Source organism: Danio rerio, chromosome 21 (genome assembly GCF_052040795.2).
Source record: "Danio rerio strain M-AB ecotype USA chromosome 21, GRCz13ab, whole genome shotgun sequence".
NCBI classification, from domain to species: Eukaryota; Metazoa; Chordata; class Actinopteri; order Cypriniformes; family Danionidae; genus Danio; species Danio rerio.
In genome coordinates, this window is record NC_141041.1 from 46,055,355 (window position 1) to 46,072,921 (window position 17,567).

Genomic DNA, 17,567 nt, shown 5'->3' on the forward strand with positions numbered 1-17,567 from the left:
CAAACTTGAATGTGCAAATAAGGAGTAAGGACTAGTGAGAGTGTTATTGATTTAATAACGCACACTGAATGGAAAGAAAAAAACTTCCGCAGTTCGCTATGTTTGTGTGTGTGTGTGCGGTCCTTTACTGACAGTCACGTGTGTGGATCTTGTCGAAAAATATGGCGAAAAGTCCTACATGACGGTAATAGTTTGATTGCTGTGTTTACTTTAATAATGCCACTACTATAAGCATACTCCACATGTCTTAATTCCATTTCTGTTTAGTTCAGTTATGACCTTAGTCGGATTATGGTGATCAAAAATCACTGTTTGGAGCTTATGTAGGCCTGCAGTTCAAAATTCATGTTTAACTGAATAAACAGATAGTAAACACAAGTACATCTTATTGAACATCATTTATTTTATCACCAATTATCATAGTAGAACAGTTTCTCAAGCAGTTTGTGACGCATTTTGGAAACAGGAGATGAGCCCCTGTTCTAATGCGCCACCTGGCTTGAGAAACCCGTTCTCAAAGACTTACTTTTAGTCATTATTTGGGTAGCGCACATATTCGGTAACACTTTATAATAACTACACACTGTAAATCATTTATTAAGCATTAGCTAATAGTGAATTTATTATCTGTTAAGCATTAACTCTACATTAATAAGCGTTAGTAAGCAGTTTATAAATGCAGCTACAAATTCTCAATTCTTGACTTATAAGCACCTGTATAATGTGTTTAATAATTATACTTTCATACTTAGTTAATGATTTATTTTTCATTACTAAATTAAGCATTGCATTATTTACAAACCATTTGTATTTAGGAGTAGTTGAGGGTTTTTAGGATCACTCAGAATGAGTTAGTAAATGATTAATAAACTATTGAAATCAACATTTATATGTCTTATTATTCAGGCATATTCTAGTGGTTACCATGTATATTAATAAATGCATTATTAACTCAACTTCATCTAGTTTTGTAACCTAATCTTAAGTGAGGACTATTTATGCTTTATAAACCACTTATAAATGACAAATAAAGGCTCAGTTAAATTCTAAACAGGAAAAAAAAATGACTTTATTAATTCATATTCATTTAAAGATACACAAATGAAACTGTATTTCTGTATTAATGAAAAATTAATCTTTGCAACTTTATCTAAAATAAAATCACTGTACAGTTTAAAAATTGCATCTTATTATATTGTTAAATTATTATATTGTTGTTGTTGTTTAATCCAGTTTCATGTCGTATTTTGACACTCCTGTTATTCAGCAATGTTTAAACTTTACGGTAATTTTACTTTTTTAGAAAAGTTTGCAAGGATTACTGTTCACTTGATTCTGAGCCTTTAATAGTCATTTATAAGGGATTTATAAAGCAAAAATAGTCCTCACTTTAGATTAGGTAAAAAGTTGAGTTATGCACAAAGTTGAGTTAATAAAGCATTTATTAACACATTAGTTAACTATTAGTATATGCCTGAGTAATGAGATATATAAACATTGATTTGAATAGCTTATTAATAATTTACTAACTCATTTTAAGTTATCCTAAAAACCCTCAACTACTCTTAAATACAACTGGTTTGTAAATAATGCAATACTTAATTTAGTAACGAAATATAAATCACTAAGTATGAAAATACAATTATTAAACAAATTATTTAGGTGCTTATAAGTCAAGAATAGAGCATTTGTAGCTGCAGTTATAAACTGCTTACTAACATTTATTAATGTAGAGTTAATGCTTAACAGATAATGAATTCACTAGATGCTAATGCTTAGTAAATGATTCATAGTGTGTAGTTATTATAAAGTTTTACCAATTAATCTAGAATAAAAAAAAAATATCTATGCCCATCTATAATTCTAAAACAATTCTCAATGGAAGATGCATGTAGTTGCTTTTTGACCTTTTGTCCAGCACTGCATCGACCCCGCATGTCCAAGGCTGCGTCTCCTTTCACCATTACCACTCTATAGTTATAGGTCCTTCTCTTCACACCAGCAGATGCATTCTCATCCACATCAGAGCGAATCTCTACATACTCGATGTCTGTGGAAGATCAGAAGACACACTCTATAAACATTTATGCCAAAAGGCCATGTCAAACAATTCAACAACTACAGCAATTATAATGTTTATTCTCTCATTGTGTTTAAGGAATGAATCAACCTGAGATATAACATTAATTTGTTAAATCCCATGTTGATTCATTGGTCACACTTTACAATAAGGTTCATTAGTTAATGTTAATTAATGCATTTACAAAAATGAACAAACAATGAACAATACATTTACTACAGTATTTGTTCATGTTATTTAACGTTAGTTAATGAAAATACAGTTGTTCATTGTTAGTTCATGTTAACTCATGGTGCATTAACTAATGTTAACAAGCATGAGTTTGGATGTTAATAATGCATAAATGTTCAATTAAGATTAATAAATGCTGTACAAGTGTTGTTCATGATTAGTTCATGTTAGTAAATGCATTAACTAATGAACCTTATTGTAAAGTGTTACCGATACATTCTTTCAACATATCGTTTAAAAACGAAAACAGACCTTGTCCTCTGTATGTGCTCCGCCACAAATCTCTGATGATTTTATTAATCTCCTCCATCTTCATGCTGTGAAACCTCATTATTGTTCTGTAAAAAAACAAAATCATAAATATATATTGTACAGGGATATATGATCTCTTTCAAACCAATAATCAAAAATGTACTATAATTTTGTGTTGTGATGACTAAACTTATGCAAAATATTGTTATTTAATCATATAAAGTACTTTAGAGAGACAATCATTACAAACTTTTGTATGAATTAAGACTTTAGACAGGGTTTCTGCAGATACACTGCACAAAATGCTTTTCTTGCTTAGATTTTTGTTGTTGTTTCAAGTCCAAATATCTACAAATTCTTAAATCAAGAAGCATTTTCTAGACAAGCAAAACATATTGTCTTGTTTTAAGAAATAATACGCCAAAATGAAGTGAGTTTTACTTTAAATCAAGCTAAATATTCTGCCAATGGGGTAAACAAGATAATCTTAACACAAATCGAAAAACAAGAATATTTTGCTTACCCCATTATGGGTATAAATTGTACATGTGTCATATGAAAAATATGAAAATAAGCCAATGTAAAATACTCAGCTCGGGTATCCAAAATACTGTGTATTTAAGTGTAAATAACTTTTATACAGTAGGATAAAAACCAAAGTGATGCATTATATGCATGAAATATAAATTCTACACTTTCAAACGAAACCACTTACGGGGGTCTGGTGCAATGCTAGCGCTTTAAATCTTAAAGCGAAAGTTGATGACGTCACGGACCCGGTGCCGGGTTCGCGGAGTTTAACTGGTTAATTCAGTTAAACACAAAATAAGATATTGTGAAGAAAGCTGAAAACCTGTAACCATGACTTCAGTAATATGTAAAAAATACTATGGTTACACATGACTCGAAATCAACCTTTTCGCTTGGTAGCACTTCTAACTTAAAAAATTTAGGTGCATCAGCCAAAATTTAGTCGCACCCACCAATTATGAGCACCGTTACTACAAGTGTTATACAAACATATTGATTGTATTTGAAATCAACACTGATCAAACTAACAAGCAAAAAAAAAATATATCATATATAACGTTATATGCAAATGTGAGGAAAATATGTCTCAACAAAATCCCGTTATCACAAGAAAATAGATTTTTATAACAGAACTGAGTGACCAAAGCATACACGGAGCGCTCACCGGCCCTGCACGCACTGCTTGAATCTGCTTGAATTAACGTGTTAACGGTATAACTAGTAAGATGTGTCATTATTTGCAACTGTAGATGCCATGGTTTCTAAAACTAAATCTGTCAGTGTTATCTTCATTCTCATCTTCAGCGCTTTACAATTTTTCGCGGTAGTAGCTCTCTGTCATCCGAAGCCAGAAGGCACTGAGTGATTGACAGCTGATATTAACCAATCATTCGCGTTCAGTGCTAGAGCAGTGGTGGGCCAATAAGAAGAGCGCGAAGGCGGGGCAAGCATTACGGACTTGGATTTGTTTACTGCAGCAAGTTGACATGACGACTGTTTTAAACCGTTCCTGAGCGATGCGTTTGGCGTTTCAAGTGCAGACAAAGAGCTTCAAGATGCATTCTGCGTGAATGTCTCCCGAATCCGCGCATGTGCTGAACATTTTGCAGTAAAAATTGGTCGCACACTACAATTTTAAACACTCGCAGAAATGCCCCCAAATATATTTCAAGGTCGCATAGATAACATTTCGGGCGCATATGTGACCAAAATGGTCGCAATTTCGAGCCTGGTTACAGGTTTCCATCATTTTATGTTCAGCAGAAGGAAGACATGTTTGAAACAAGTAAAAGGTGAGCAAATAATGAAAAAATTGTCAATTTTGGGTGAAGTGTCCCTCTTACATTAGATCACGGGTGTCAAACTCAGTTCCAAAAGGGCCGCAGCTCTGCACAGTTTAGTTCCAACCCTAATTAAACACACCTGATCAAACTAATTGAGTCCTTCAGGCTTGTTTGAAAACTACAGGTAAGTGTGTTGGAGCAGGGTTGGAACTAAACTGTGCAGGGCTTCGGCCCTCCAGGAATTGAGTTTGACACCCCTGCATTAGATAAAGCTTTATGTATCATCAACTAAAAAACAATTACAGCATTGATTAATCTACTACACATCGATTAATGACTACACATCTAACACATTTCAAAAAGCTTTGTATCCGCAGAATATTTATATCAGTGCACCTCATTCATACAGTAAAAACATTACAAAACAATAACGCAAATTTACATACCATGCATGTCAAGCAAACAAGTTGTTAAAGAAATAACCCTGTAATGAGGCATTATTTTGACTATTTTCATATATATGCAATACACTGAAGAAAAAAGCTAATTATTATTTGCTCTATGTTTTAATAGTGTGACTCATTTAACTAAACGTGAGAAACTGTTTTTTTCAGGCTTTTTTTTTCTTTTTCCAAAAACAAACCGTTATTAGAACTGATATTAGAAGAAATCGATATCTGATTGCCACACTTCCTCTGCTCCTTTGCACAAACAGCAATGATGGTATCATGGTGAGAAGAACAGGTCAGCTAGTTCAATGTGTGGTTTAATGAGGAAAACTGCTTTACCAGCATGCATTCAATCAAACAAACGCCTAGAAAAAGTACCACGGGCAGCTGTCCGTGCTTGATGTCCATTTGAAGTCTAAAAGTTGACTTCATTTTCAAGTCTGAAAATGCTCATCATTGATATGTGGATTCTTAAATGCATGCATCATTTCAAATTCTCAGACTTGGCGTGTGTGCAATCATGACATGTACAGTTGAAGTCAGAATTATTAGCCCACCTGTTTATTTTTTTCCCCAATTTCTGTTTAACGGAAAGAAGATTTTTTTTCAACACATTTTTTAAGCATAATAGTTTTAGTAACTCGTTTCTAACTGATTTATTTTATCTTTGCCATGATGACAGTAAATAATATTAGACTAGATATTTTTCAAGACACTTCTATACAGCTTAAAGTGACATTTAAAGGCTTAACTAGGCAGGTTAGTGTGATTAGGCAAGTTTGTTTTGTAGACTATCGAAAAAAAAAAATGCTTAAAGGGGCTAATAATTTTGACCATAAAATGTTTTAAAAAAAATTAAAAACTGCTTTTATTCTACCCGAAAAAATTAAATAAGACTTTCTCCAGAAGAAAAAATATTATCAGACATACTGTGAAAATGTCCTTGCTCTGTTAAACATAACTTAGGAAATATAAAAAAAATTCAAAGCATGTGATTTAACGAAAAAATAAATAAATAAATAAAAATAATTAACTGTTTCAGTCGAATTCAGATTGTTGTATGTCCTCAAGTCTATATTCATATTAGTATTACAACATTGATCCAGCTTTCTAATGTACCGTCTTCAAATAGTATGCTAATACATACAATATATAAAAATCATACATTAAAGGGGATCTATTATGCTCTTTTTTTAACAAAGAAATGAAAGTCTCTGATGTCCCTAGAGAGTGTACTGTATGTGAAGTTTTACCTCAAAATACCCCACAAATACATTTTTTATAACTATTTGTGAAACTGCCTTTTTTAGGCTTTGATACAAATTGTGTTGTTTTGGAGACTGCCACTTTAAATTTGCACTATTTATTGCTATTTTCAGTCAAATACTACCCTAATTTTCACGTTTTGCTCCACAATGTTTAAATAACATCCATTTGTGCTAGTTTGTGGGTGTTCAGGTCTGAAAAGGTGGTGTGTTAAAATGCATTGTTGGCGCATTGCTATTATGAGAAACTGAAATTGACTGAAATTTATTATCAGTTTTTTCTCAATCTGAAATTGTTTTTAAAGTAGACTACTGTTCTATGCTAGCCTACTGTATTGTTTTATGCTTAAATTGGTTAGAGACCTTATTTCATGTTTTGATAGAGATAAAACCTGCTGTGACACAAATTAAATTTAAAACCGTACTATTTTGATAAATGTGGTTTAATGAAGTGTAAGAGATGTTGTTAATACACTTTTATTTTCTCGAATAAACAATTTTTTAAAAATGTGTATGTTTGACCCCTGACTTTACTCACAACACTCAGTGCGGCCCTTACCAAGTTTGGATTTGACACCCCTGCTCTATAGCATCCAGCTCAGTGTTGTTTTGGGAGGCGTATTTTATTGCTGTACCTTTTACCTTCTTCCTTGACCCTAAATGCACCTGCTATGTGTATAGAAAGAATGCTGATATGACATATGCAACACAATCGGTAGTTGGCAAATATATTGATTTGATATGTATGTAAATCTGACTTTAATAGTCAGTGACTCACCAGCCACAAACCTCAATGCACGTCATTGTTTGAGGCGGCACTCATGTCTAGGGCCAGACAGAATCTGCTGACATTTTTTGATATTTCTGCAGAGAATTTAATAAAAATTTGCAGGATTTAAGCGGAATTTTGGAGTATCATAACTAAAAACTTAAAATATTTATCTTTTATTTTAACTTTTATTTAATGTTTCAATGCAAATCCAATTAGATCCATTTATTTGGTCAACAAAGCAAGTCTCTCATATAATATCTCTACTGAGAGAACATATTACTTTACAAACTGTACTGCAAGTAAATCATATGAACATTTAATATTATTATTATTATATCACAAAATATTAGTGAAATTAATTTAAATGCTGAATAAATATAAATTTACTCACATATACACAAGTAAATAAATAGACTCAATGATGGGCTAAAATTCTGTGGAAATCTGCAGATTTCTGCGCATGCAGATTCCGTGTGGGCCAACTCATGTCTCATCACAGGAGCAAACAAAACTGACATTTAGCCTACAATCCTTGCACAACCTAAACTTTTATCTGTTATTTTTCTTTTTTTAGGAAACAATTTTAAGGTGAGAGTTTGGAAACCAGATCTAAATTTAGCAGGAACGGTTGGGTCGGGTAGAAAACTGGGCAGGTCGGGCAGCGGGTGCACAAAGGCTGAATATACGGTGGGAGCAGTAAGTCGCGGAATAAAACCTGGCGGGAGCTGGACTAAAAATTTAGTCCTGCGCAGATCTCTATTTAGATACAACCACACTTCATTATTATTGTTCATTTATTCGTTTGCTGGAAATTAGAATTGAATTTAGAAAGTTTTGAAACAAATCTTTTCACTTAACAAACTAAATTAAATATGTAGGCTAATAAATGTCTTCAGTGGAGTGCGTACAACACCGTTTCCTTATTCATGAGAGTAAAGGAGTAAAGAGTAAAAGTAAAGTAAAAAGAAAGTAGAGGTCAAATATAGGAGGCTCATTCTTTATCTTTGCGTTGCAGATGGTCTGTTCTCCTGTTTTCTTGCTAGTGAAGCATTCAGTTTTTTTTCTTACAAAGTCAGCCGTGTAAATCACAAATGCATCATGGCGTGACGCAAATAAAGGGAACGGGAGATAAGATTGGTTTGATGCATGTTATTCTCAAAACACACCTATAACTCATTAAGGCCCCGTTTACACTGCCAGTTAAATGTGACCAGTTCCATTTTTTGCTCATATGTGACACAGATCGGATCTGTTTTATGGCCGTGTAAACACGAAAAAACACACATGCATTCGGATATTCAGAGATCAGTTTCAGGCCTCCTTCATGTGTGGAAATAAATCAGATATAGATTTCGGATATATGACAATGCGACTGTCATGTAAACAGGCAGATCGGATTTATTGAGGCATTCCGTTCTGTACATCATTAAACTTGCGACAATGTGGAGCTTCTCCGTGGTTTAATGACAAAGAAGGAAGATCGTGTGTGGAGATACCAACGCGGTAAACAACAACAACAGAGGAAACATGGAGGAAAGTGGTCAGTCGCCAGAATTTGCTCCGACCATACTTAAGATCTCTCTCGTACCCGCAAATTCCTCTGAATGGTGGAGGACATCCTAAAGCATAAAAACCATAAGCGCAAGCTGCGATGACGGCCCCCTTCCCAACTCCTCCGCCTCAAAATTATTTTAAAGTTGGGCGAACTTCGTGTTGTAACGTTTGCTTTTTGTCGCTATTACTACAGGCACAGATACAGGCAAAAATCATACTCAAGTAAAAAGTACCATTACTTGCCAAAAATGTAGTGCAAGTAGAGTAAATGTATCTGTTGTAAATATTACTCAAAGTTTGAGTAAAAGGAAGCCCTTTCAAAAGTACTCAAGAGTAGTGAGTATTGAGTATTACACTGTAAAAAGCGGATGCATTTACAGGTAATTTGTACATTCTGTTGTGCATTTAGTTATTGCCCAGCAACGTCATAAGACGTTAATATTAGGTTTGATTTAGGTTGTGATGTCAGGTGACCAAAATTCAATGTCTAAGGACAACATTATTTTGATGTCCAATAACATGACATATTTGGTTGAGTTTAGATTGTGTTGGAAAGTGATGAAAATCCAACGTCGAGCCAGCATCTTAAACCAACGTCATATTGATGTCAAATACTGACATTTATTGGTCAGGTATGGCAACCAATATCTGATAGACGTCATAGTGGTAACGTCCACAAAACATCAAGCTGTAACATCATTAGACGTTGATATTTGGCTGATTTCAGGTTAAACATTGATGTTGGGCTTACGTTGGGTTCTGACGTCAACCTGATTTTCATTTCCAAACAAAATGCAACGTTCCATGACGTTAAGGTACAACTTCAATCTGATGTCATGTTGACGTCTTGTGCCTGCTGGGTGTTTAAGGCCATTTCGGTCCTCGTTCAGTTAACATCCATCATTTTTCATCAGTGACATGTCTCTGGGTCAATGCGTGTAAAGATTTTGGACATTTTCTTGAACACTTATATTGCTTCCAAACAGTTTGCGGCAATTATAAATCGTTCATGCCTTGAAGTTGTTCATTATTATGCGATTTACCTGTTTACTTCTATGTCTGATTTGATTGGACAGGAATCACAGGACCGAATTTTCTAATCCCCATAAACAAGAAAAAATAAAGTAGTGACTGCAGTTTGAAGAAACGTAATGGAGTAAAAGAACCGACACAGCTTTAAAAATGTACTCAAGGGAAAGTAAAAGTACAATTTTTTTAAAACTATTTAGCAAAGTATAATTTCAGAGAAAAACTACTCAACTACAGTCATTTGAGTATTTGTAATTTGTTACTTTACAAATGTGATAATGATAGATGAAGATTAAAAGATTTCAAAATGGAAACTAAATCCGCTGTACAGGGTCGGTTCGATTGCAATTTTAAAACCTAAAAAATGCGAATTTACAGCATTTTAAGACAAATTAGGGCCTTATTTTTATACTGTGGAATTTGATGACTTTTAGGATCCGTGGACATACTGTTTACTTTAGTCAAATGTATGAGCTTTAAATGATTATACAATAAAACTGTTACTTCTATTTTGTCATTTGTGGCCTGTGAATGTCACAACAGTGTTCCTGGCATATACAATAGTGGCATGTGGTGTGTTTTCATTCAGGGCACATTTGATGACAATCAGCACCTCCAAGTCCGAGGCCATGGTGCTTCACCGGAAAAGGTGGTTTGCCATCTCCAGGTTGGAGGAAAGTTCTTACCCCAGGTGGAGGAGTTGAAATATCTTAGGGTTTTGGTGCAGCGGCAGCAATAATGCGGTCAATGTAACGGTCTGTTGTGGTAAAGAAGGAACTGAGCTGAAAGGCAAAGCTCTCGATTTACTGGTCAATCTACGCATCTACTCTCACCTATGGTCATGAGCTTTGGGTTATGACCAAAAGGTCAAGATCTCAGATACAAGCAGCCGAAATGAGTTTCCTTTGCAGGGTGGCAGGTAGATAAGGTGAGGTGCTCTGACACCTTGGAGGAGCTTGAAGTAGAGCCGCTGCTCCTCCACATGGAGAGAAGTCAGCTGAGGTGGCTCAGGTGGCTCTGTATCAGATGCCTCTTGTACACCTACCTAGGAAGGTGTTCCAGGCATGTCCCACCAAGAGGAGGCCTCGAGGAAGACCCAGCACACGCTGGAAGGACTATGTCTCTCGGCTGGCCTGGAAACGCCTTGGGATTCCCCCAAGGAGCTAAAGAAGGTGTCTGGGAAGAGGGAAGTCTGGAGTTTTCTCCTAAGACTTCTGCCCCCGTGACCCAGCCACGGAGAAGCGGTAAAAAATGAATAAATGTGTGGAAAAAACTGTTCATTCACTCGCTCATCCAGCCATTTCATTTTATGTAATGTAAACAAAATTGAGAATGACGCCAGGAAAAACCAAGTGGCAAACTTCTAAAATACACATGAACGTTTACTTTTCTGCAATATTTGCCAACAATTCAGATTACAGTATGTGAATTGTTACAAGAGCAGCACACAAATCAAACTAATCAATCTGATACTTTTTTATCAACTCCACTGAATTTATCTTCTTTGGCTGTGCTATCTAATGTTGTGGTGTGGTAAACTAAAACGACATAAAAATAACTTTGAATAAATATTTGATTAAATATACAACATCCCTGAAAAGAACGTGAACACTGAAATGGCCTCATATCCAGTGGTCACATTCAGGGTTTGCTAAAAGATAAGCAACAAACCCTGAAACCTTGAAAGAACATGTTGTGGATTTATGTTGCGCAATTTGACCTAAAACAGTCATTACTGTTGCAAAATGAACAAAGCCCAAAATAGACATGCAATAAAAAAAGCCGTTGACCTATTAAGAACATATTTAGAATTCAGAAACAATGAGTCATTAATAAACTTCTACAGCTACTGCATCTCCAGCGCAAAATTTGTATCAATGCCTGATTTGTATTGTATTGACAACTGTGACACGTTAAGTACATTTAAATTGTGTACATTATTTCTAAGGAAAGTGCAGATTAATGCCTCAAACAGTCAGGATATCATCACTGTAGATGTAAATGTGGATGCAAAGCTACTTAGACACCCACAGTGTGGAGAGACCTTCCCTCATGATTGTGAAGCGCTTTGGGTGTAAGGCCATACACAATAAATGCGCTATACAGAAATACACATTACATTACATTACATTACAAGTCTGCCATTAGAAAAAATAACTTATACTAAAAGCTAAACAACGTGTATTTGAAAACATATGGAGTCCTTTCATTAGTTATATCAAAGAAGTGGAATTAACAGAGGAAGAAGTTGATGGATAATTTTTGATGGACAATGCAGTTCTAGCTTTATAGTTCCTGAGTACCTAGTACTCAGTATGATTATAATTGTCATGTTAAAAATAGACATGCAATAAAAAAGCCGTTGACCTATTAAGAACATATTTAGAATTCAGAAACAATGAGTCATTAATAAACTTCTACAGCTACTGCATCTCCAGCGCAAAATTTGTATCAATGCCTGATTTGTATTGTATTGACAACTGTGACACGTTAAGTACATTTAAATTGTGTACATTATTTCTAAGGAAACTGCAGATTAATGCCTCAAACAGTCAGGATATCATCACTGTAGATGTAAATGTGGCTGCAAAGCTACTTAGACACCCACAGTCCTACTGATGTAATTTCTGTGAAGACGATACCAATCTAAAGCAATGATGACGACTTGGGACTTTCTCTGTATAATCACAGGAAACAAGCAACACCATTTCAACCAATAATTTCATTAATACTTAATTATTGATTAATAATTAAATAATAATGTTACTGATGAAACTGTGTATGTTAATATATATATATATATATATATATATATATATATATATATATATATATATATATATATATATATATATATAGTAGAGATTAGGATTTAGGATCAAAGACAAAATTATAAAAATTTCGGTGACATTTAAATTCTTTTAAAAATGTTGAATTCTTGTTGAAATCTTGAATTTTCGGATAAAGAATGGGAAGCAGCTTGCACTAAAGCTCACACTATGTCTATAAATTCACGTCTTAAATTTATACAATATAAATGGATCATGCGGACATATGTAACAGCAGTACAATTAACTAAATATAATAAAAACATACCAGATATATGTACGGAAGCTAGAGGAACCTTGTTTCACTGTATTTGGCAGTGCACAAAAATTTAATTATTTTGGGAAGAGGTAAGAATCATAAGTGAAAAAATTATTTTAAAACAAATCCTCCTCGACCCAAAGCGTTTTTTGCTAGGTTTATACCCAGAGGACCCAGCGAATAAGTATTTATAGACCTCAGCTTGCTTTATGCCAAAAGATGTGTAGCTTTGCTATGGACAAAGACGCAAAGACCAATTGCTAGTCAATGGATAAGACAAATGTCATCTTTCGGATGAGACATTAAACCGAGGTCTTGACTCTCTGTGGTCATTAAAAATCCCATGGCACTTCTAGTGAAAGAGCAAGGATGTAACCCCGGTGTCCTGGCCAAAGTCTCTCTATCCGCCCTTACGATCCTGGCCTCCCAATCATCCCCTTCCCCTAAATTGGCTCTATCACCGTCTCTCCACTCCACCAATAGCTGGTGTGTGGTGAGCGCACTGGCGCCGTTGTCCTGTGGCTGCCGTCGCATCATCCAAGTGGATGCTGCACACTGGTGATGGTGTGGAGAGACCCCCCTCATGATTGTGAAGCGCTTTGGGTGTACGGCCATAAACAATAAATGTGCTATATAAATACACATTACATTACATTACATTACAAGTCTGCCATTAGAAAAAATAACATACTAAAAGCTAAACAACGTGTATTTGAAAACATATGGAGTCCTTTCTTTAGTTATATCAAAGAAGTGGAATTAACAGAGAAAGAAGTTGATGGATAATTTTTGGTGGACAATGCAGTTCCAGCTTTATAGTTCCTGAGTACCTAGTACTCAGTATGATTATAATTGTCAAGTTTGAATAGATTACCATTAATGACAAAAAGAGGAGCAGTTTTACTTTTATTTTATTTATTTATTTTTTGTTTCTTCACTTTTAGTTTTTATTATATATATATATATATATATATATATATATATATATACAGTTGAAGTCAAAATTATTAGCCCCCTTTTGATTTTGATTTTCTTCTTTAAATATTTCCCAAATGATTTTTAACAGAGCAATGAAATTTTCACATTATGTCTGATAAAGATAAAATAAATCAGTAATTAGAAATGAGTTATTAAAACTATTATGTTTAGAAATGAAATCGGGAAAAAAATAAACAAAGTCTAATAATTCAGGGGGGCGAATAATTCTGACTTCAACTGTGTGTGTGTGTGTGTGTGTGCATAAATATATAGTTGAAGTCAGAATTATTAGCCCCCTTTTGATTTTTTTTCTTTTTTTTATATTTCCCAAATTATGCTTAACAGAGCAAGGAAAATTTCACAGTATGTCTGATAATATTTTTTTTTCTGGAGAAAGTCTTATTTGTTTTATTTCGGCTAGAATAAAATCAGTTATTAATTAAAAAAAAAAAATTTTTGGGACAAAATTATTAGCCCCTTTAAGCTAATTTTTTTCGATAATCTACAGAACAAACCATCGTTATACAATAACTTACCTAATTACCCTAACCTGCCTAGTTCACCTTATTAACCTAGTTAAGCATTTAAATGTCACTTTAAGCTGTATAGAAGTGTCTTGAAAAATATCTAGTAAAATACTGTCATCATGGAAAAGATAAAATAAATCAGTTATTAGCAATAAGTTTTTAAAACTATCATGCTTAGAAATGTACTGAAACAATCTTCCCAGAACAGAACAGAAATTGTAGAAAAAAATAAACGGGCGCTAATAATTCAGGGGGGCTAATAATTCTGACTTCAACTGTATATATATATATATATATATATACACATACATACATACATATGCTTATTGTCGAACCCTGCTTTTAAGAAAACTAGAATTAAAAAAATTATTTCCAACCAGCCAAATTGGCTAGTGGAGGTGTCTGTCTAACCAGCCAGAGCTGAAGTCTACCCGCATTTGGCGGGTGTTAATGTAAAGCCTTGCCTAAGATGCATTAATTACGTCAGGTTTCCACTTTTTTCTTGTGCTTGAATGTTAAAACTGGCCTTCTTTGAATTGTCAATCACCGAAATGGTTAAATTATTATATATACTGTCAACACATACAGAATAGCAAGATAACTGTTGCAATGGTATGGTAAATATTTCAGGGGAGTTCCTGTGAAGTTCACTTGTTAGTGATGATTCATTTACTGAGTCAGACTTCCTCAAGTCTAGTTAATCTCTTAAATGGCCTGTTGCTGACTGACACTTCTCTGATACGGTCTGTTGAACCACATCAAAACCAACCTACACATCCTGACAAACCGCTACCTGACTCTACCCATTAGAAACCCCCTGATAATAAAATCAGCTTACTGGTCTAGGGCTTTATAGTAGATGTCCAGGTCTTTATTGGCCAGCTCTGTTGTTCTCATCACAATCATTTTGTCTCTGTAGAGATCCTCGGCCCGGCAATATTGATCCTCATTGAGTTCTTTACGAAAGCGGAGGATCTCATCCTCGTAGCCTTTCTGTCGACCAAGCGCCACACTGCGGTTCTTTTTTAGGTCCTCCAACTTTCGCTCTACTTCTCGCCGCTCACTTGACAACAATAAATACATTTTAAAAGATGAATTTAGGTTCACATTAAAATGATTAGAAAAAAAATTAAGTGGGATGGAAGTTATATAAAGTATTCAAACTGTGTTAAATTATTGCATGCTAACAAATGATTTCATACTTGCGCAGCAGCAGGACTTGCATGTTGCCCATTTCCTTAATTAAGGCCTCTCGTTTTCTGGACACCTCTTTCAGCTCCTCCACGCGCTTTCGTAGAGTCAAGTTGTCCTGCAGCCAGCGCTCTTGAACCTTAAGTTAGACAATACATGCACTTGAAGTCAGAATTATTAGTCCCCCTGTATTATTAGCGCCCCTTTTTATTTTTCCCCCCAAATTCTGTTTAATGGAGGGAAGATTGCTTCAGCACATTTCTAGGCATAATAGTTTTAAAAACTATTTCTAATAACTGATTTATTTTATCTTTGCCATGATGACAGTAAATAATATTTTACTTTATATTTTTCAAGACACTTCTATACAGCTTAAAGTGACATTTAAAGGCTTAAATAGGTTAATAAGGTGAACTAGGCAGGTTAGGGTAATTAGGCAAGTTATTCTATAACGATGGTTTGTTCTGTAAACTATCGAAAAAAAATTAGCTTAAAGGGGCTAATAATTTTGTCCCTAAAATGGTGTCTAAAAAATTATAAACAGCTTTTACTCTAGCCGAAATAAAACAAATAAGACTTTCTCCAGAAGAAAAAATATTATCAGACATTCTGTGAAATTTTACTTGCTCTGTTAAACATAATTTGGGAAATATTAAAAAAAGGAAAAAAATTAAAAGGGGGCTAATATTTCTGACTTCAACTATATAAATGCATACACACACACACACACACACACAGTTGAAGTCAGAATTATTCGCCCCCCTGATTTATTAGACCCCGTTTATTTTTTCCCCGATTTCATTTCTAAACATAATAGTTTTAATAACTCATTTCTAATAACTGATTTATTTTATCTTTACCATAATTTATTCATTTACTCATTTTCTTTTCGGCTTAGTCCCTTTATTCATCCGGGGTGCCCAGAGTGGAATGAACCACCAACTTATCCAGCACATTTTAAGCAGGGGACACCCTTCCAGCTGCAATCCATCTCTGGGAAACATCCATACACACTCATTCACACTCATACACTACGGCCAATTTAGCTTACTCGATTCACCTGTACCACATGTCTTTGGACTGTGGGGCAAACCGGAACACCAGGAGGAAACCCACGCGTACACGGGGAGAACATGCAAACTCCACACAGAAACGCCAACGGACCCAGCCGAGGCTTGAACCAGCGACCTTTTTGCTGTGAGGCAAAAGCACTACCTACTGCGCCACCACGTCGCCCTCTTTGCCATAATGACAGTAAATAATATTTGACTAGATTTTTTCAAGACATTTCTAATCATAATATTTTTAATAATCCATGTCAAATAACTGATTTATTTTTATCTTTGCCATGATGACAGTAAATAATATTTTACTAGATATTTATCAAGACACTTCTATACAGCTGAAAGTGACATTTCAAGGGTTAACCAGGTTAATAAGGTCAACTAGCCAGGTTAGAGTATTAGGCAAATTATTGTATAACGATGGTTTGTTCTGTACCCTATAGATCGTTTAATAATTCAACTGTACTGTCATCATGACTAAAGAAATTAGTTATTAAAACTAACGTGTTGGAAAAATCTTGTCTGTTAAACGACACTATTTGAAAATGAATATTTTAAAATGAAGCAAAATGATTAGCCCTCCTGTAAACTTTTAATTCAACTGTATCAATTTTAGAATGAGTCATATAATACCGCAGGTCTACTACATTGGCACAATTGCAATTGTGGTAAAAATGCAAGGATAATAGCAAAGCTGCTCGGCACCTTCTGAGTGTCAATGTCTTGTCGGATGTTGCCCATGTCTTTATTGGTCTTCTCCCGCTGTTTTTCGGCCTCATGTAGTTGTTTGTCCATCTCCTGTAGCTCAGTTTCTTTTTGCTAAATTAGAAAGAGCAAAAATAAATAGAAAAAATATGAATACTGGAAATCAAATTTAAAAGAAAACACGCAAATATGTCGTACCTCTTTGTAGCTGTCTTTGCCCTCTTCAATGTACTTGGTGATCTCTTTTTCAAAGAGGGTGATGTTTTTCATTTTTTCCTTAATCGCATTTATCTAAACGAAAGTATAAAGCTTTTATATATGACGCACATTTTGATAAGCAAATTGAACGTAATACCTCTAAAGTAGTACATTGTGTTGAATCATTTCACAGTAAATAGAAAATATCAGATGAAAACTTAAAACACAAATGCCGAAACAAACACCTTTTCCTGTCCTTCCTCCTGTTTTTTCCTCCTGCGCTCAACGAGGTCCTGTTTCTCCTGCTGGAGCTTCTCCAAAGTAGCAGCTAGAGGAGAGGCCTGCTCCTTTGCATCCTAATAAACACAATT

General features: G+C 34.7%; 2 protein-coding genes across 3 annotated transcripts in view; both read right to left on the bottom strand.

The window, feature by feature from the left end:
* pcyt1bb (phosphate cytidylyltransferase 1B, choline b) overlaps positions 1-17,567 on the bottom strand; it is a 658,357-nt gene that overhangs the window by 574,971 nt on the left and 65,819 nt on the right. The gene's annotated exons all lie outside the window — the stretch shown is intronic.
* The window catches only part of rad50 (RAD50 homolog, double strand break repair protein), a 49,318-nt gene that overhangs the window by 2,017 nt on the left and 29,734 nt on the right, over positions 1-17,567 (bottom strand). For both annotated transcript variants that reach the window (XM_087301870.1, XM_087301869.1), the window contains exons 18-24: positions 17,442-17,552; positions 17,197-17,289; positions 16,999-17,112; positions 15,241-15,368; positions 14,877-15,101; positions 2,564-2,649; positions 1,908-2,050 (exon numbers count right to left, since the gene is read on the bottom strand). In XM_087301870.1, the coding sequence (XP_087157996.1) occupies positions 1,908-2,050; positions 2,564-2,649; positions 14,877-15,101; positions 15,241-15,368; positions 16,999-17,112; positions 17,197-17,289; positions 17,442-17,552 (900 nt within the window). The remainder of the gene's footprint in view (positions 1-1,907; positions 2,051-2,563; positions 2,650-14,876; positions 15,102-15,240; positions 15,369-16,998; positions 17,113-17,196; positions 17,290-17,441; positions 17,553-17,567) is intronic.